Source organism: Oncorhynchus keta, unplaced genomic scaffold, assembly GCF_023373465.1.
Source record: "Oncorhynchus keta strain PuntledgeMale-10-30-2019 unplaced genomic scaffold, Oket_V2 Un_contig_1188_pilon_pilon, whole genome shotgun sequence".
Classification (NCBI taxonomy): Eukaryota; Metazoa; Chordata; class Actinopteri; order Salmoniformes; family Salmonidae; genus Oncorhynchus; species Oncorhynchus keta.
Window position 1 is genome coordinate 235139 of NW_026277667.1, and position 21137 is coordinate 256275.

The 21137-nt window shown below is 44.7% G+C and overlaps 2 protein-coding genes across 50 annotated transcripts in view; both read right to left on the minus strand.

Annotated features, from left to right (window-relative positions):
• Positions 1 to 5895: 5895 nt before the first annotated feature.
• LOC118375934 (immediate early response gene 2 protein-like) lies at positions 5896 to 7499 on the minus strand. The gene has a single exon (XM_035762571.2). The coding sequence runs from the start codon at positions 7274 to 7276 to the stop codon at positions 6707 to 6709; it is 570 nt and encodes a 189-aa protein (XP_035618464.1). The 5' UTR covers positions 7277 to 7499; the 3' UTR covers positions 5896 to 6706.
• A 1717-nt stretch (positions 7500 to 9216) lies between these two features.
• The window catches only part of LOC118380420 (nucleus accumbens-associated protein 1-like), a 29659-nt gene continuing 17738 nt past the window's right edge, over positions 9217 to 21137 (minus strand). For 38 of the 49 annotated variants that reach the window (XM_052500694.1, XM_052500719.1, XM_052500702.1 and 35 more), the window contains 4 exons: positions 14417 to 14514; positions 12432 to 14233; positions 12038 to 12353; positions 9217 to 11879 (listed from right to left, as the gene is read on the minus strand). In XM_052500694.1, the coding sequence (XP_052356654.1) occupies positions 13941 to 14233; positions 14417 to 14514 (391 nt within the window). In that variant the 3' untranslated portion in view covers positions 9217 to 11879; positions 12038 to 12353; positions 12432 to 13940. Of the gene's footprint in view, positions 11959 to 12037; positions 12354 to 12431; positions 14234 to 14416; positions 14515 to 21137 lie in introns of all 49 variants that reach the window. The other 11 variants (XM_052500741.1, XM_052500736.1, XM_052500737.1 and 8 more) reach the window with 11 other exon arrangements.

Genomic DNA, 21137 nt, shown 5'->3' on the forward strand with positions numbered 1-21137 from the left:
ATCGATGTACTTATTGATGAAGCCAATGACTGATGTGGTGTACTCCTCAATGCCATTGGAAGAACATATTCCAGTCTGTACTAGCAAAACAGTCCTGTTGCTTAGCATCTGCGTCCTCTGACCACTTCCTTATTGAGCGAGTCACTGGTATTTCCTGCTTTACTTTTTGCTTGTAAGCAGGAATCAGGAGGATAGAGTTATTGTCAGATTTGCTAAATGGAGGGCGTGTGTGTAGTAAAGGTGGTACAGAGTTGCCCCCCGGTTGCAACATGCTGGTGAAAATGAGGTAAAACGCATTCAAATGCATTAAAGTCCCCGGCCACAAGGATTGCCGCCTCTGGATGAGAATTTTTCTGTAATCTTACGGCCCTATACAGCTCGTTGAGTGCCATCTTAGTGCTAGCATTAGTTTGGAGTGGTAAATAGACAGCTACGGAAAATATAGATGAAAACCCCCTTGGTAAATAGTGTGGTCTACAGCTTATCATGAGATATTCTATCTCAGGTGAGCAAAACCTTGAGACTTCCTTAACATTAGATTTTGTACACCAGCTGTAATTTACAAATAGACACAAACCGCCACCCCCTGTCTTACCGGAGACAGCTTTTCTATCTTGCTGATGGACCAAAAACCCCACCAGCTGTATGTTATCCATGTCGTCGTTTAGCCACGACTCTGTGAAAAACATAGGATATTACAGTTTTTAATGTCCCGTTGGTCGGATATCCTTGATCGGAGCTCATCCATTTACCTATCCAATGATTGCACATTGGCTAATAGGACTGATGGTAGAGGGGGTTAACTCACTCGCCTACGAATTTTCAGAAGGCAGCCCGACCTCCGCACCCTTTTTCTCTGTATTTTCTTCACGCAAATTATGGGGATTTGGTCCGTTCCAGACAAAGCAGTATATCCTTCCGTCGGACTGGTTAAAGAAACAATTGTTTTCCAGTTCGAGGTGAGTAATCGCTGTTCTGATTTCCAGAAGTTATTTTTGGTCATAAGTGATGGTAGCAGCAACATTATGTACAAAAAGATAAAAAATAAGTTACAAACAATGTGACAAAAAAACAAAATAGCACAGTTGGTTAGGAGCACGTAAAATGGCACCCATCCCCTCTGGCGCCATTCTCTAAAGTGCAGGGTTGAGGAACCGGGTCTCCCATACGGACTTGGGAGAGGTGAAGGTTGAGAGCCATGCTTTCCCTGAAACAAGACCCCTCCAAGCCGCGCTGCTTCTTGACACACTGCTCGCTTAACCCAGAAGCCATCCGCACCAATGTGTAGAAAGAAACACCTTACAGTTGGCGACCGAAGTCAACGTGCATGCACCCGGCCGCCACAAGGAGTCGCTAGAGCGTGATGGGACAAAGACATCCCAGCCGGCCAAACCCTCCCCTAACCCGGATGACGCTTGGCCAATTGTGCACCGCCTCATTGGTCTCCCGGTCCCGGCTGTCTGCGACAGAGCCCGAGATTGAACCCGGATCTGGAGTAATGCATCTAGACCGCTGTGCTACTCGGGAGGTGGGGTCGTTTATATCCTTGATTATTTTTTGGCCTTCCTGTGATATTGGATGCTGCAGGTAAGGTAATGTGCCCCCGGTGATGTGTTGGGCAGACAGCACCACCCTCTGGAGAGCACTGCGGTTGCGGGCGGTGCAGTTGACGTACCAAGCGGTGACACAGCCCGACAGGATGCTCTCAATTGTGCATCTGTAAAGGTTTGTGAGGGTCTTAGGGGCCAAAGCAAATTTCTTCAGCCTCCTGAGGTTGAAGAGGCGCTGTTGCGCCTACTTCACCACACTGTCTATGTGTGTGAACCATTTCAGATTGTCAGTGATGTGTACACCGAGGAACTTGAAGCTTTCCACCTTCTCCACTGCGGTCCAGTCAATGTGGATAGGGGTGTGCTCCCTCTGCTGTTTCCTGAATTCCATGATCAGCTCCTTCGTTTTCTTGACATTGAGGGAGAGGTTATTTTCCTGGCACCACTCCGCCAGGGCCCTCACCTCCTCCCTGTAGGCTGTCTCGTCATTGTTGGTAATCAGGCCTAATACTGTTGTGTCGTCTGCAAACTTGATGATTGAGTTGGAGGCATGCATGGCCACGCAGTAATGGGTTGACAGAGAGTACAGGAGGGGGCTGAGCACGCACCCTTATGGGACCCCTGTGTTGAGGATCAGCGAAGTGGGGGTGTTATTTCCTATCTTCAACACCTGGGGGGGGGGCGTCAGGAAGTCCAGGACCCAGTTGCACAGGGCGGCATTTTGACCCAGGGGCCTGAGCTTAATGATGAGCTTGGAGGATACTATGGTGTTGAAGGCTGAACTATAGTCAATGAACAGTATTCTTACATAGGTATTCCTCTTGTCCAGATGGGATAGGGCAGTGTGCAGAGTGATGGCAATTGCATCGCCTGTGGATCTATTGGGGCGGTAAGAAAATTTAAGTTGGTCTAGGGTGTCAGGTAAGGTTGAGGTGATATGATCCTTGATTAGCCTCTAAAAGCAGTTCATGATGGCAGAGGTGAGTGGTGCGGGGCGGGGCGATAGTCATTTAGTTCAGTTACCTTTCCTATTAAATTCTCAGTAGTTGGTATTCAGACTGTGTAACGGACTTTGCAGGTGTGGTTCCCTTGACTACATTTAATTCAACCTCTGAAAACCCTCCCATTTACTTGCAAACAGATTTTCATGTGGAGGTTTCATTCAATAGTGTTTTCAGTACATTTATCTTAAGCCATCCTTTTAAATACGGTGCACCTTTAATTTGAATTTTGTCAACTGACTCAACTAGAATACATTGAGAATAGAATACAATGGGTTCAGAATATAGGGATCAATGAAATAAACCCACCAAATACTGTATATGCATATTTAACTCTGTTTCAGCAACTGGTAGATTTCAAAATACACTGATTTTGTAGATTATTTAGGAAATTTTGGGGATTAGGAGAGCCTTTACACATAAAATATATTGATTAATCAAAATACATTGGTTTGATTCATCCTGAAAGTTGTCATATCCAAGTTCAAACCATGAGATATTGGAAGGTGGAAACAAGTGTACAGTAAGGGTTGAACAATAGTCCTGTAATCCTCACGAATCATGGAACTGTATATGGAATGATGTGAAATGTAAGCTACAAATTGAAGAAAACAAACACTAAAGTGACAGTTATACATTTATGTGGGTATTACTGAAAGTGACTCCCGACCGTGGCTAATATCTAACATGATACAAATTGTAAAATAAAACTGAGAAAAGCCTGGGCATATAATTAAAACATTCTATAGCACATACATCAACTCGGTTGGTCCAGCCCAACAGAAGCATATAGTTTGTGTCTCCAAATTTAATCAATGCAAATTATGTGGGCACAAAATTAAAACATATATTTTTTCATAATGTCACAGGGGCAACAATGCATGTAGTGTTGATATGATTTTCAGTTTGCTTCCATATTACTGGTTTCACATTTGCCTCCAGGGATCATAAAGAAAAATAATCCAAAACAGTTGCTTTTTTAAATTGCAATCCCTTCTCCAAACGGATGACTCCTTTAATTAGCTCTAATCAACAGCTAAGACACTGCATTTGTAATGTATTTAGAACCATCCCTTCTCCAAACGGATGACTCCTTTAATTAGCTCTAATCAACAGCTAAGACACTGCATTTGTAATGTATTTAGAACCATCCCTTCTCCAAACGGATGACTCCTTTAATTAGCTCTTATCAACAGCTAAGACACTGCATTTGTAATGTATTTAGAACCATCCCTTCTCCAAACGGATGACTCCTTTAACTAGCTCTTATCAACAGCTATGACACTGCATTTGTAATGTATTCAGACCCATCCCTTTTCCCACATGTTTTCCCCCTCATCAATTTACACACAATACCCCATAATGACCAAGCAAAAACAGGTTTTTAGAAAAGTGTGCAAATTATTATTACAAATAAGAAACAGAAATAACTTATTTACATACAGTACCATTCAAACGTTTGGACACACCTATTTATTCGAAGGTTTTTCTTAATTTTTACTAATTACTACATTGTAAAATAATAGTAAGGACAATCAACACTATGAAATAATACATGGAATCCTGTAGTAAGCAAAAAAGTGTAAAATCTAAATATATTTCAAATTTTAGCTTATTCAAAGTAGCCACCCTTTTCCTTGATGACAGCTTTGTACACTCTAGGCATTCTCTCAACCAGCTTCATGAGAAATGTTTTTCCGACAGTCTTGAAGGAGTTCCCACATACAGTTGAAGTCGGAAGTTTACATACACCTTAACCAAATACATTTAAACTCAGTTTTTCACAATTCCTGACATTTAATCATATAGAAATTCCCTGTCTTAGGTCAGTTAGGATCACCACTTTATTTTAAGAATGTGAAATGTAAGAAGAATAGTAGAGAGAGTGATTTATTTCAGCTTTGATTTATTTATTCACATTCCCAGTGGGTCAGAATTTTACATGCACTCAATTAGTATTTGGTAGCATTGCCTTTAAATTATTTAACTTGGGTCAAAAGTTTTGGGTAGCCTTCCACACGCTTCGCACAATAAGTTGGGTGAATTTTGGCCCAATCCTCCTGACAGAGCTGGTGTAACTGAGTCAGGTTTGTAGGACTCCTTGCTCGCACATGCTTTTTCAGTTCTGCCCACAAATTTCCTATAGATTTGAGGTCAGGGCTTTGTGCTGGCCACTCCAATACCGTGACTTTGTTGTCCTTAAGCCATTTTGCCACAACTTTGGAAGTATGTTTGGGGTCATTGTCCAATTGGAAGACCCATTTGCAACCAAGCTTTAACTTTCCGACTGATGTCTTGAGATGTTGCTTCAATATATCCACATAATTTTCCTCCCTCAGTCCCTCCTGCAGCAAAGCACCTCCACAACATGATGCTGCCACCCCTGTGCTTCACGGTGGGGATGGTGTTCTTCGGCTTGCAAGCCTCCCCTTTATCCTCCAAACATTACAATGGTCATTATGGCCAAACAGTTCTATTTTTGTTTCATCAGACCAGAGGACATTTCTCCAAAAATTACAATATTTGTCCCCATGTGCAGTTGCAAACCGTAGTCTGGCTTTTTTATGGCAGTTTTGGAGCAGTGGCTTCTTTCTTGCTGGGCGGCCTTTCAGGTTATGTTGATATTGGACTTGTTTTACTGTGGTTATATATACTTTTGTATCTGTTTCCTCCAGTATCTTCACAATGTCATTTCCTGTTGTTCTGGGATTGAGGGGATCTCTAGGAGACAGAACGCGTCTCCTTCCTGAGCGTCATGACGGCTGCTTGGCCCCATGGTGTTTATACTTGCCTACTATTGACAGACTGGAATTGTGATACAGTGAATTATAATTGAAATAATCTGTCTGTAAACAATTGTTGGAAAAATGACCTGTGTCATGCACAAAGTAGATGTCCTAACCGACTTGCCAAAACTATAGTTAACAAGAAAATTGTGGAGTGGTCAAAAAATGAGTTTTAATGACCCCAACCTAAGTGTATGTAAACTTCTGACTTCAACTGTATGCTGAGCACTTGTTGGCTGCTTTTACTTTGCTCGACCTTATTTATGGTTTCCTCGCAACCACTGGGTACAGATGTCAGCTTAACGTTCATTTTTTATTTACGTTTGGTTGAGTTGTCAACTAACGTGAATTCAACAAAAATGTGACCATGTCATCAGGATTTAAGTTAAACGTTGTGTATAAAAAAAATCCAATCAGTCTTCCACGTTAAAACAGATTTTTGGGGGGTTGAAATGAAGTGGAAACAACGTTGATTCAACCAGTGTGTACCCAGTGAGCACCCATATCATGATGAAGTTTCCACAAGGCTACAACAAGTTAAAAGGAAACAAGAAAAGGTTGAAGCTCATGATAAAACGTTTTAATAAATAAAATTGAGGTAGTGTCATTGGAATGGTTTGTTTCACAGTTTTGGTTATCAGTGTCGATTACAATTCATTTTGGTTCCTATGGAAGAAAAGTTCCACAAAAGTTCCAATTAACGTACAATTTCAAATTAACAACATATACATGTGAATGTATCACACGGTAGAACATTCAGAACATTTAATGGATCAATTTATGTAATAGGTCAAATGTTTGGATTACTCGGACCCACAGCAGTGATTAATAGCAAATAGTTGGTATAGTATTTCCAGGATCATGGCGCACGTGTAGGCTATAAAAGTCCTTGTAAACAGCACTATTCAGTCGGTTTAGGCTTGTGCTGTGTATAGTATTCAGTCCTTTTCGACCAGGCCCAGCCCTAGAAAGTATTAGACCAAACAATGTTCTTCCATCTCCCTCTTTTGGCGCACAGCCAGCAGGGAAAGTCACAGCGGGAGAGCATTAACTCTTTTACCGTAACGATCAGTCACCTCTTTCACAAAATAAGCTCCAATTTTCGGAGAAATCTCCACTGAGTTCCCGGCATAGCCACGTTTCCAACATTAGAGACCACAGCGTTCTATAGTGTCTGAACGCATATGCGGCCTCCTGTCTCTCTACCCGGCTCATACCCGGATAGTTTTGCCCATGACGCATTCATCCTGCTCGGTCACAAAATTGTATTTATGAACCCAAATCAAAGCAAACTTGTGCAGTTGCAAACCGTAGTCTGGCTTTTTTAATGGCCGTTTTGGAGCAGTGGCTTCTTTCTTGCATTGTCCCTTCAAAACGCTGCAATTGCTCTTAACATGGGCACCGGTGTAGCCAAGGAGTCCCCACCGACACGGTAGCAGTTCACAGAGCTCGGTATGACGGTATTTCTCCCTTGCTCCATTTTCGCTTTCTTACAGGGGAGGAAGTCGGGCTCCATGGCCGCCTTGCCCCGTCTCTTCCTGGCGTTACGGTCAGGCCTCGACGGGCCCCGGTTCTCCTTGTCTTCTCTACCTGCTGTTACACTGCAGTGCAGCGGGTGTGAGTTCGTTTCGTCCTCGGAGGATACTGCAATCTCCTGGGGCTGGGGGGTCGCGGGTAGTCCAGACAGAGACGAGGAAACCTCCCTCTCCAAACGATCTCCAGTTGTTTCCTCCATCGGCGACTCTTGCTGGATCGTCTCTGCTGCTGTCGTGGTTTCACAACTGGCCTGCGATGCGTGGTAGATATCCCGGGCGGACTGTATTACGAGCGTGAGCAGCAGGCTCCGGTGGAGACGGTGTCCCCCGCGCTGGGCGCGCGAGCTGTATAGTTTGCCTAGAGCGTGGACCATAATCATCTTGGCCTCAGCGCTGACCTCCATGTTGTTGCTTATTATTGATTTTAAGATGTTTCGAGACTCTTTAATTTGATTGCCTCAACTTTGGACCTTCCTTTACCGCTAGGGCCTAGATTCTCCAAACTTCACACACACACACAGACATGAACGTGCCTGTACAGCCGCTTTATTATATCTTCGCTGACGTCAGTGGCTCGCTGTCATCTGAGAGGTGTAAATTCTTCCATGAGCTCCTCCTATGCCAAAAGCCCCACAAGAGCTGCGGATAACATGTAGTAAGTAGCCTCCTACACTACTATTTATGATCAGACATACGTGTAGGTTGTGTTGAGGCTGTGTTTATTTGTATGAGGCTGTGTTTATTTGTACCACATTTGTTTGCATAATTGTGTAATTTGAACAACCGAATATGAATGCAAATCTGACTACTGTCAACAGGTCATAACACTGTACACTAGGCTAATGAAAAAACAGAAACTGAGAAACCAATGAAATTCATAAAATATCAGTGCCATTTAGTTGTTGCATTGTCTTACCATCACTAGGCTAATTGTGTGTGTGTGGCATCTATTATTAAGTGGAAGGGCATTGCATTTCGTTTTCTTGTGTAAGTGGACTGCTGCTTTCTTGAACATGTCTCTCTTGCAAAATAGATTAGCCTCCATGGCTAATTAAAGGTTACATTTTTAAAAATGCATTTGAGACTGTTCCAACTTTTTTAATGAATCCTTTGAACAAAAATGATATGGCTAAAAGAATAACAGCCATGCCTCAATGGCATTATATTTAGCTACTGGTATCAGGTCAAGACCACCAATCAAAGACAATCAAAGGCATTATATAATGATTTTCTTCTTGGAAAAGCTATGTTGATAAATTACACTTGAATCTTCATGTTTTTCTTGCTTCACATTACTAGAACATTACTCCCACGGAGGCTGTTTTTCAGAGGGGTTATCAACAGATGCCCAAAAAAGTACATCCGACGGGTAACCGAGGCGCGCGCACTGCCGTGGAAAACCCATGACGCCTTGGAGACCCTCGCTTCCATTGGCCATATAAAGTGCGAACCATTAGGGATTGCGTCAGAACACATCTCCTTATTTGGTGTTGTCAAGACTGTGCGCTCTGCTTCCCTGAGCCCAAATATGGGCATCGGGAGCGCGCTTAACGCGCCACCACTGGATTTTGGGGTCAATTGAACTCATCTATTTTGGGATGCACATCTGGCAGCAAGGATGCCGCTGGAAATCTGACATTGATGAAAAGAACAAGCAAGCCATGCTGCTCAGTGCTAATCAAACTATCAGCCAACTGTCTCTGGATTGGCAAAGAAAACTTTCTCCCACAGCAAGCTTTCATTCATTTCACAACTTGTTCTCAACCTGGTTAAATAAAAGGTGAAATATATCTATTTTTGCATGACTTTTACATGGTTTCTTCAAGATCTAATACTTTATATTATATGAAAGGTAAACCAAACACTGAAATATAATGGTGCAGTTTCATATATGTTCAACCATGACAATGACAGACCTATGCCTTGTTCTATTAATACAGAAAGACCCATTCAGACTGTGTTATTGTAATTTAGAGACTTTGTTTTGTATTCCAACAATCCAAAATCACACCTCTAGTATTTCCTGTCCTATCCTCCATCTGGACTCTTTGGTTCAATATGTCCCTGTCCAATTTAAGTTGTATGCATCATTTCTAAGTCAAGGTCCAAATGGAACCAAGAAGCATTCATTTGATGAGCTGTGATTTGATTCACTTACTATGCACTCCCTTGCCCACATTCCATTTGGTGCTCTCACTTCAAATGGCCCATCTTCATTATTGCCAAAATCACCACAATAGAGTGAACAGATCATGTCTAATTACAGCATGGAGCAAACCTATAATTTACAAGTCAATCTTGTCAGTGGTACAAATATTTGGGAAAAAAGGAGCAAGGTCAAAAATCATTTGTTACAAACCTTTTATTAAGATATATTTTTTTAAATCCATGTTGACATTTATCTTCGTGATTTTTCTTTACAGTAGTTAATGTGCAATTACCTTGAATAATATTGGGTCACAGTTAAGGGGTTTCACAAAGTTATTGGCACTTGGAAAACAATGAGAACAGAATGAGCACTGGCGCTACAGGGTCACAGAGGGCAAGGAGCAGGGGCAGAAACATTGGGGATGCTACTGCACTGGTTTCAATAAGCCGTTTGTGGGTATATACCTCATGCTGAGAGTGCACGACTAACAATTAAACTTTAGTGCCTCTATGTATAATATACAGTATATTTCTATACATATATTCATATTTATATATGTATATGTGAAAAAAGGTCCTTCTCCAAGCCTATATACACCACACTGGATACTGCCTTTGTTTGTCCATCCTCTTGAGATGTGTGTGTTGGGGGAGGAGGGACATCTACCTGTAGGGATGGATCAGCTTGAACTGTCCTGTCCCACACAAACATTCCTTTCTGTTCCTATAGTCTTGTGCTTCAGAGCTAAGAGAAGTAATCCTCTCCAAAACTGAACTTTGATCACTTAGTAACCAACTCAGTCATTGACTATGGTCTGTGGGGGAAATACTGTCATCTGGTGGTAGCTCCAGTACCACATGTGAACAGCAGGATGGTGAACAAGACTGGATCTGACCTTGTCCATAATATCATGGGATCTGTTCAGCAGGGTGAAATCAGACCCTGGTGTATAGGTTCAATAGCAGGTGCAAAGTTTGTAATTCAGACCTCTATAGCACCACACACCCACTACTACCCACCCATCTCCCCAAAAATCATTCCCCCCAATAGACAAGAGACAGTACAGTGCCCAAGTCTTCCCATCACCCCTCCTGGAAGAACCTCTCATGGAACCCTCATCACAAACAAACAATGAAAAAAATATACAGTTCTCTGTCTAGCTATCGGTGCTCTGTCTAGCTATCGGTGCTCTGTCTAGCTATCGGTGCTCTGTCTAGCTATCGGTGCTCTGTCTAGCTATCGGTGCTCTGTCTAGCTATCGGTGCTCTGTCTAGCTACCGGTGCTCTGTCTAGCTATCGTACAGTTATCTTTATTTCCTTTTCAAATTTTTCTTCAGCAAGAAGTTGGTAAATCATTCACCACCTTCAATTAGTAGCATTTCTTTAAGGTCTTTACAGTACACGTTTCTTTAAAGCAAAAAAGAAAACATTAGCAATACAAGAAAAAAAAGAAGAAAAAAAACATACTAAAAATTAACATTCTGATGGACAGTCTACAGCCATGACACCTCTCTCCCTCCCTTCAGTCACACCAACTCAGTAGCACATTAGGCCAGTACTTTAAGACCAAAGCAACCATCATCCTCCTCCTCTGACCAGTAGGCCAAATGCATGCTGGGAGCTCACACACACACACACACACCAGTCTCCATGACGTCTCGACAACACGCGAGACCAAGTAAAAAATTAAAAATATATAAAAAAAGTCCTTTTGCATCGCTTCCACACTGTTACACAATCACCCGGTTACACAATCACCCTACATAGGAAATCGCTAGACGAACGTAGAAAGAAAGTCAACTCAATGGTCCCAATATTTACAACTGGAGTCATCCCAGTGCATCCCACATCCACAGATCTGAGACACAGGCTATGTTCCAATACTCTCTAAATGCACCCTTCCTTCAGTCCCTTCCCTGAAGTGCTTACATCAAGGAAAGGGAGGAAGGATGCCACTTAAAAGTATTTGAACAAGGCCATGCCTTTGCATGACCCTTGGGTTGATTCTCCACAACACACATCAAAACCTTTTATCAAAAGGTGCAGGAAACATGGGTTCATCCCATTTAAAAAGGTGCTTCACCTCCCCTTTAACATATCCACCATTGTCCATCTTGGATTTACCAAGCGTGAGAGAGAGTTAAACAACAGCAATAAGGACAGAACTGTCATGCATAGAGTGGACCTGCTTCTCTGCCGTATGGAGAAAAGTGAATTGTGTCCGCTCTATACATCACTTTTCTATCTGAAGGTGTCTCACATCTTTTGGATTGCAAAGGTGTATGGAAGATGGTGTAGGTCATCGTTCACAAAGACAAGTGTCCCAGCAAAGGGAGTCTTAAACCAATCCAAAAAACTACCAGGTGGAGGACACACACACGTAAAAGCACACTCACACATACGCACATCCATGTAAAGCGCACTCACACACATCAATCGCACAGGAACAAATATACTTTTCAGTCACATTCAAGAAATGAACACAAATGCTTGCTCTCGCACATATATGAGACTGTTTAAAACACACTAACATACTCCACTGGAATGCCAATCCTCCTGACCTCACCCCATCTCTCTTTGGAACACGTGTGTGTGTGTGTGTGTGTGTGTGTGTGTGTTACAACTCTGTCTCAAGCTGAACGACCTGCCCCCTTTTAAACCCCATTCTACTCCCTCCTTCCCAACATCAACATAAGCAGGACCCACCCCTGCATATCCATGTCGATTAAAAAAGGCACATTCCATTATTCCAAATGTTTTCCTGTCATTGAATCACCACCTCATGATGTGTAATGATGTCAGTAGTCTGCTTCGGAGCAAGTCACTAACCAACAGAGGAGGGGTTAGCTCGCTAGCACCTCATGATGTGTAATGATGTCAGTAGTCTGCTTCAGAGCAAGTCACTAACCAACAGAGGAGGGGTTAGCTCGCTAGCACCTCATGATGTGTAATGATGTCAGTAGTCTGCTTCAGAGCAAGTCACTAACCAACAGAGGAGGGGTTAGCTCGCTAGCACCTCATGATGTGTAATGATGTCAGTAGTCTGCTTCGGAGCAAGTCACTAACCAACAGAGGAGGGGTTAGCTCGCTAGCACCTCATGATGTGTAATGATGTCAGTAGTCTGCTTCGGAGCAAGTCACTAACCAACAGAGGAGGGGTTAGCTCGCTAGCACCTCATGATGTGTAATGATGTCAGTAGTCTGCTTCGGAGCAAGTCACTAACCAACAGAGGAGGGGTTAGCTCGCTAGCACCTCATGATGTGTAATGATGTCAGTAGTCTGCTTCGGAGCAAGTCACTAACCAACAGAGGAGGGGTTAGCTCGCTAGCACCTCATGATGTGTAATGATGTCAGTAGTCTGCTTCGAGCAAGTCACTAACCAACAGAGGAGGGGTTAGCTCGCTAGCACCTCATGATGTGTAATGATGTCAGTAGTCTGCTTCGGAGCAAGTCACTAACCAACAGAGGAGGGGTTAGCTCGCTAGCACCTCATGATGTGTAATGATGTCAGTAGTCTGCTTCGGAGCAAGTCACTAACCAACAGAGGAGGGGTTAGCTCGCTAGCACCTCATGATGTGTAATGATGTCAGTAGTCTGCTTCGGAGCAAGTCACTAACCAACAGAGGAGGGGTTAGCTCGCTAGCACGATAGTTGCAGCAGTCCACCAGTTGATTCAAGCTGTGCATTTTTACATTTAGCCGTGATTTCCGAGTAAGCAGTTTAGCTAGCATAGTAACGTCGCTAGCAAGCATAACAGAGTCAGTCATCGTTGTGAACAGCCACATAGGTAGGCTTCCTTGACAATTTCCATAGAGAAAAAGGACAAGAATAAGATAATAAGCTATATTGGATTGCCACAGGTAGAAAGTGCCCAGTTCTGTCTTAAAAACAGATATTTTTCAGTTCAATAGTTTGTCAAAACAAAAAACTCAAAAGGCCCGACGTTAAGACTTTTCTGACCACTTGATCAATACCATATTTTTATGCAAAAATAGCACTTTTATTTATTTGCTTTTAAATCTTATTTTTCGGAGCAGGACTTTCTTTGCAAAAACAGCTGTTCAAAATACAATAAAACAACAGAGATTTAAACCCAATCCCTCTCTTTCTCTCTGTACACAACAACAGTTGTATAAATACATATTCGAAAAAATATGACTGTCTTTTTCTGTTCCCCTTGGATTTCTTTACAATTACAGGTTGTACACCTGTAGTCCTCATCTCTGGATCCATGTTACAAACAGAGAAACGAGCTGTGATCAGAAAAGCTACAAGAAGAGAGACAGTACATTAAAACTGAGGGCATAATCATTTTGTTCTGGTCACAGAAGGGTGTGGGGTTGGTGGGTTAGGGGTCTTTCTATCGCTCCCTCTCTCCCCTTTTCTCTTTCTCTCATTCGAGGGAAACTACAGTCTCTCTCATATCCATAGAGTAGTTATCTTTCTGTCAGTTTGTTTTTCCTCAAGAGGTTGGGATACAATCGTTCAGACTGACATTGTGCAATGCTGCTGACATCTACATTCAAAACCAGGGGAATGTGTTTTGATATGGAGAGGCAGGAATTTGGTTAATAAAACAAAAAAATTAAATAAAAAAAAATACTGCATCCCCACAAAACCATCACCCTTTCTCTACCCCCATACTAATATACAGCAGAAACCATATTGGAAGTTACGATTGCTTGGACTCTCGCTTTCAAAATTAAAGCATTACTTCCTGGTTAACATCCTGGTAACAACCCCTGTTTCCCCTAGCAACGTTTCAGAGTCACATGTCGGAGGTGGAGGATGAAAAGGCCAAAGGGTCAGGGGGATGGGCCACACCACCAGAGGAGAAGAAAGGAGTACAGGGAAATATAGGTATTCATCATCATCATCATCATCGTCTTCTAAACACTTCTGTACTCCACCTCCCCATCTAAAACAAAGTGCCTCCGTCGCTTCCCACCCCCTGCAGCGACTCGCCGGACGAGCCACCTGTCTCGGCGCCCTCCAGGGAGTTGGGTTCAAAGGTTGGCTCCGCCCCTAGGGCGTCGGCCTCCATCTTGGCGTCGGGGAGGAAGGCGGAGTATGCGTCGCCCTCGGCCATGAGCAGCTTCAGCTTGGGGATCCAGCTCTTGCGGACGACGCGGCGGGCGTTGGTGCACATGTCCGCCGCGATGGCGTTCATCTCGCTCTCCTTGAAGCTGGTGGCGAAGTTCTGGCTGTAGACTGATGGAGGGAGGAGAGAGAGCGAGAGGGGAGGAAGGAATGAGGGAGGGAAGGAGGGGAATAGAGAGAGAATAAGAGATAAAAGAGGAAAAGACAAGAGAGTTAGGATTGATGAGCCCAATCATAAATCAGCCTTTCATTTGTACTAACAAAAAGGCACTTGTGTTTAAGTGAAACACTCACATTTGACTGCGTGCAACACTCTGTTGTCCAGGGGCTTGCGGCTGGGGTCGTTAGTGGAGGAGCGGATTCCTGTTCCACAGCTGTTAGCCAGAGTATTCCTGACAGGGAGAGAGTATAATGATACCTTTATAAACATACAGACATCCATCAACTGTTAACACACACACACACGTCAGACGTATAAACACACACACTCGTCAGACGTATAAACACACACACACACACACACTTGTCAGACGTATAAACACCCACACACACACACACTTGTCAGACGTATAAACACACACACACACAATTGTCAGACGTAGAAACACACAATTGTTAGACGAGACGTAAACACACACACACACACACACACACACACACACACACACACACACACACACACACACACACACACACACACACACACACGTCAGACGTATAAACACACACACACAATTGTCAGACGTATAAACACACACACACACACACAATTGTCAGACGTATAGACACACTCGTCAGACGTATAGACACACACACACTCGTCAGACGTATAGACACACACACACACACTCGTCAGACGTATAGACACACACACACTCGTCAGACGAATAGACACACACACACACACGTCAGACGTATAGACACACACACACACACTCGTCAGACGTATAGACACACACACACACACTCGTCAGACGTATAGACACACACACTCGTCAGACGACACACATAGACACACACACACTCGTCTCGTATAAACACACACACAGACGTATAGACACACACACACACACACACACACTCGTCAGATGTATAGACACACACACACACACACACACACACACACACACACACACAATTGTCAGACGTATAAACACACACACACTCGTCAGACGTATAAACACACACACACACTCGTCAGACGTATAGACACACACACACACTCGTCAGACGTATAGACACACACAGATGTACAGACATACACACACACACGTCAGACGTATAGACACACACACACTCGTCAGACGTATAGACACACACACACACTTCGTCACACACCGTCAGACGTATAGACACACACACACTCGTCAGACGTATAGACACACACACACACGTCAGACGTATAGACACACACACACACACACACACACACACACACGTCAGACGTATAGACACACACACACACTCGTCAGACGTATAGCCACACACACACACACACACACACACTCGTCAGACGTATAACACACCCACACTTGTCAGACGTATAAACACACACACTTGTCAGACGTATAAACAAACACACACACACACACTTGTCAGACATAAACACACACACACACACACACGTCACGTATAAACACAGACACACACACACACTTGTCAGACGTATAGACACACACACGTCAGACGTATAGCCACACACACACACACTTGTCAGACGTATAGCCACACACACACACACTTGTCAGACGTATAGCCACACACACACACACTTGTCAGACGTATAGACACACACACGCCAGAAGTATAGCCACACACACACACACTTGTCAGACGTATAGACACCCACACACACACTTGTCAGACGTATAGACACACACACACACACACACACACACACACACACACACACACAGACACACACACACACACGTATAAACACACACACACACGTCAGACGTATAAACACCCACACGTCAGACACACCACTTGTCAGACGTATAAACACACACGTCAGACACACACGTCAGACGTATAAACACCCACACGTCAGACGTATAAACACCCACACGTCAGACGTATAGACACCCACACGTCAGACACACACACACACATGTCAGACGTATAGACACCCACACGTCAGACGATAGACACCACACACGTCAGACGTATAGACACACACACTTGTCAGACGTCAGTCACGTATAGACACCCACACGTCAGACGTATAGACACCCACACGTCAGACGTATAGACACCACACACGTCAGACGTATAGACACCCACACGTCAGACATAGACACCACACACGTCAGACGTATAGACACACCACACGTCAGACGTATAGACACCCACACGTCAGACGTATAGACACACACATGTCACGTATAGACACAAACAGACGTCAGACGTATAGACACACACGTCAGACGTATAGACACAAACACACACTCGTCAGACGTATAGACACAAACACACACACGTCAGACGTATAAACACCACACACGTCAGACGTATACACACACGTATAGACCACACGTCAGACGTATAGACACCCACACGTCAGACGTATAAACACCCACACGTCAGACGTATAAACACCCACACGTCAGACGTATAAACAGACACCCACACGTCAGACGTATAGACACACGTCAGACGTATAGACACACGTCAGACGTATAGACACCCACACGTCAGACGTCATAAGACACCCACACGTCAGACGTATAAACACCCACACGTCAGACGTATAAACACCCACACGTCAGACGTATAGACACCCACACGTCAGACGTATAGACACCCACACGTATCAGACGTATAGACACCCACACGTCAGACGTATAGACACCCACACGTCAGACGTATAGACACCCACACGTCAGACGTATAGACACCCACACGTCAGACGTATAGACACCCACACGTCAGACGTATAGACACCCACACGTCAGACGATAGACACCCACACGTCAGACGTATAGACACACGTCAGACGTATAGACACCACACACGTCAGACGTATAGACACCCACACGTCAGACGTATAGACACCCACACGTCAGACGTATAACACACACACATGTCAGAGACACCACACACGTCAGACGTATAGACACCCACACATGTCAGACGTATAGACACCACACATGTCAGACGTATAAACACCCACACATGTCAGACGATAAACACCCACACGTCAGACGTATAGACACCACACACGTCAGACGTATAGACACCCACACGTCAGACGTATAGACACGTCACACGTCAGACGTATAGACACCCACACGTCAGACGTATAGACACCCACACGTCAGACGTATAGACACCCACACGTCAGACGTATAGACACCCACACGTCAGACGTATAGACACCACACACGTCAGACGTATAGACACCACACACGTCAGACGTATAGACACCCACACATGTCAGACGTATAGACACCCACACATGTCAGACGTATAGACACAAACACACACTTGTCAGACGTATAGACACCCACACGTCAGACGTATAGACACAAACACACACTCGTCAGACGTATAGACACAAACACACACTCGTCAGACGTATAGACACAAACACACACTTGTCAGACGTATAGACACACACACACTTGTCAGACGTATAGACACAAACACACACTTGTCAGACGTATAGACACACACACGTCAGACGTATAGACACCCACACGTCAGACGTATAGACACCCACACGTCAGACGTATAAACACCCACACGTCAGACGTATAAATACCCACACGTCAGACGTATAGACACCGCACACGTCAGACGTATAGACACCCACACGTCAGACGTATAAACACCCACACGTCAGACGTATAGACACCCACACGTCAGACGTATAGACACCCACACGTCAGACGTATAGACACCCACACGTCAGACGTATAGACACACACGTCAGACGTATAGACACCACACGTCAGACGTATAGACACAACACACACACACGTCAGACGTATATCAGACACAAACACCACACGTCAGACGTATCAGAGACACCCACACGTCAGACGTATAGACACACGTCAGACACACACACGTCAGACGTATAGACACACCACACGTCAGACGTATAGACACACACGTCACACGTCAGACGTATAGACACCACACGTCAGACGTATAGACACCCACACGTCAGACGTATAGACACCCACACGCCAGACGTATAGACACCCACACGTCAGACGACGTCAGAACACCCACACGTCAGACGTATAGACACCCACACGTCAGACGTATAAACACCCACACGTCAGACGTATAAGACACACGTCAGACGTATAGACACCCACACGTCAGACGTATAGACACCCACACGTCAGACGTATAGACACCCACACGTCAGACGTATAGACACCCACACGTCAGACGTATAGACACCCACACGTCAGACGTATAGACACCCACACGTCAGACGTATAGACACCCACACGTCAGACGTATAGACACCCACACGTCAGACGTATAAACACCCACACGTCAGACGTATAAACACCCACACGTCAGACGTATAAACACCCACACGTCAGACGTATAAACACCCACACGTCAGACGTATAAACACCCACACGTCAGACGTATAGACACCCACACGTCAGACGTATAAACACCCACACATGTCAGACGTATAAACATAAACACCACACACACACTGTCAGACGTATAAACACCCACACGTCAGACGTATAAACACACACACATGTCAGACGTGTAAACAAACACGTCAGACGTATAGACACCCACACATGTCAGACGTATACACACACACACATGTCAGACGTATAGACACCCACACACGTCAGACGTATAGACACCCACACATGTCAGACGTATAGACACACACACACGTCAGACGTATAGACACCCACACGTCAGACGTATAAACACCCACACACTTGTCAGACGTATAAACACCCACACACTTGTCAGACGTATAAACACCCACACACTTGTCAGACGTATAAACACACACACACTTGTCAGAAATATAAACACCCACACTTGTCAGAAATATAAACACCCACACATGTCAGACGTATAAACACACACACACACACACTTGTCAGACGTATAAACACCCACACATGTCAGACGTATAAACACACACACACACACACACACACACTCGTCAGACGTATAAACACCCACACATGTCAGACGTATAAACACACACACACTTGTCAGACGTGTAAACAAACAAACATACACACACACACTTGTCAGACGTATAGCCACACACACACTTGCCAGACGTATAGCCACACACACTTGTCAGACGTATAGACACACACACACACTTGTCAGACGTATAGACACACACACACACTTGTCAGACGTATACACACACACACACGTCAGACGTATACACACACACACACACACACACACACACTTGTCAGACGTATAGACACACACACACACACTTGTCAGACGTATAGACACACACACACCTGTCAGACGTATAGACACACACACACCTGTCAGACGTATAGACACACACCTGTCAGACGTATAGACACACACACACCTGTCAGACGTATAGACACCCACACACACCTGTCAGACGTATAAACACCCACACACACCTGTCAGACGTATAGACACCCACACGTCAGACGTATAGACACCCACACGTCAGACGTATAGACACACACACGTCAGATGTCAGTCACGTATAGACACCCACACGTCAGACGTATAGACACCACACGTCAGACGTATAAACACACGTCAGACGTATAGACACCCACACGTCAGACGTATAGACACCCACACGTCAGACGTATAGACACCACACACGTCAGACGTATAGACACCCACACGTCAGACGTATAGACACCCACACGTCAGACGTATAGACACCACACGTCAGACACACGTCAGACGTATAGACACCCACACGTCAGACGTATAGACACCCACACGTCAGACGTATATAGACACCCACACGTCAGACGTATAGACACCCACACGTCAGACGTATAACACACACACACGTCAGACGTATAGACACCCACACGTCAGACGTATAAACACCACACGTCAGACGTATACACACACACACGTCAGACAACACCACACGTCAGACGTATAGAACACACCACACACGTCAGACGTATATAGACACCACACACGTCAGACGTCAGATAGACACCCACACGTCAGACGTATAGACACCCACACGTCAGACGTATAGACACCCACACGTCAGACGTATAGACACCCACACGTCAGACGTATAGACACCCACACGTCAGACGTATAGACACCCACACGTCAGACGTATAGACACCCACACGTCAGACGTATAGACACCCACACACGTCAGACATATAGACACCCACACGTCAGACGTATAAACACCACACACGTCAGACATAAACACACGTCAGACGTATAAACACCACACAGACGTCAGACGTATAGACACCCACACGTCAGACGTATAAACACCCACACGTCAGACGTATAGACACCACACGTCAGACGTATAGACACCCACACATGTCAGACGTATAGACACCCACACATGTCAGACGTATAGACACCCACACGTCAGACGTATAGACACCCACACATGTCAGACGTATAGACACCCACACATGTCAGACGTATAGACACCCACACATGTCAGACGTATAGACACCACACACTTGTGACACACACACACACGCCAGAGACACACCACACGTCAGACGTATAGACACCCACACGTCAGACGTATAGACACCCACACGTCAGACGTATAGACACCCACACGTCAGACGTATAGACACCCACACGTCAGACGTATAGACACCCACACGTCAGACGTATAGACACCCACACGTCAGACGTATAGACACCCACACGTCAGACGTATAGACACCCACACGTCAGACGTATAGACACCCACACGTCAGACGTCAGACGTATAGACACCCACACGTCAGACGTATAGACACCACACGTCACGTCAGACGTAGACATAGACACC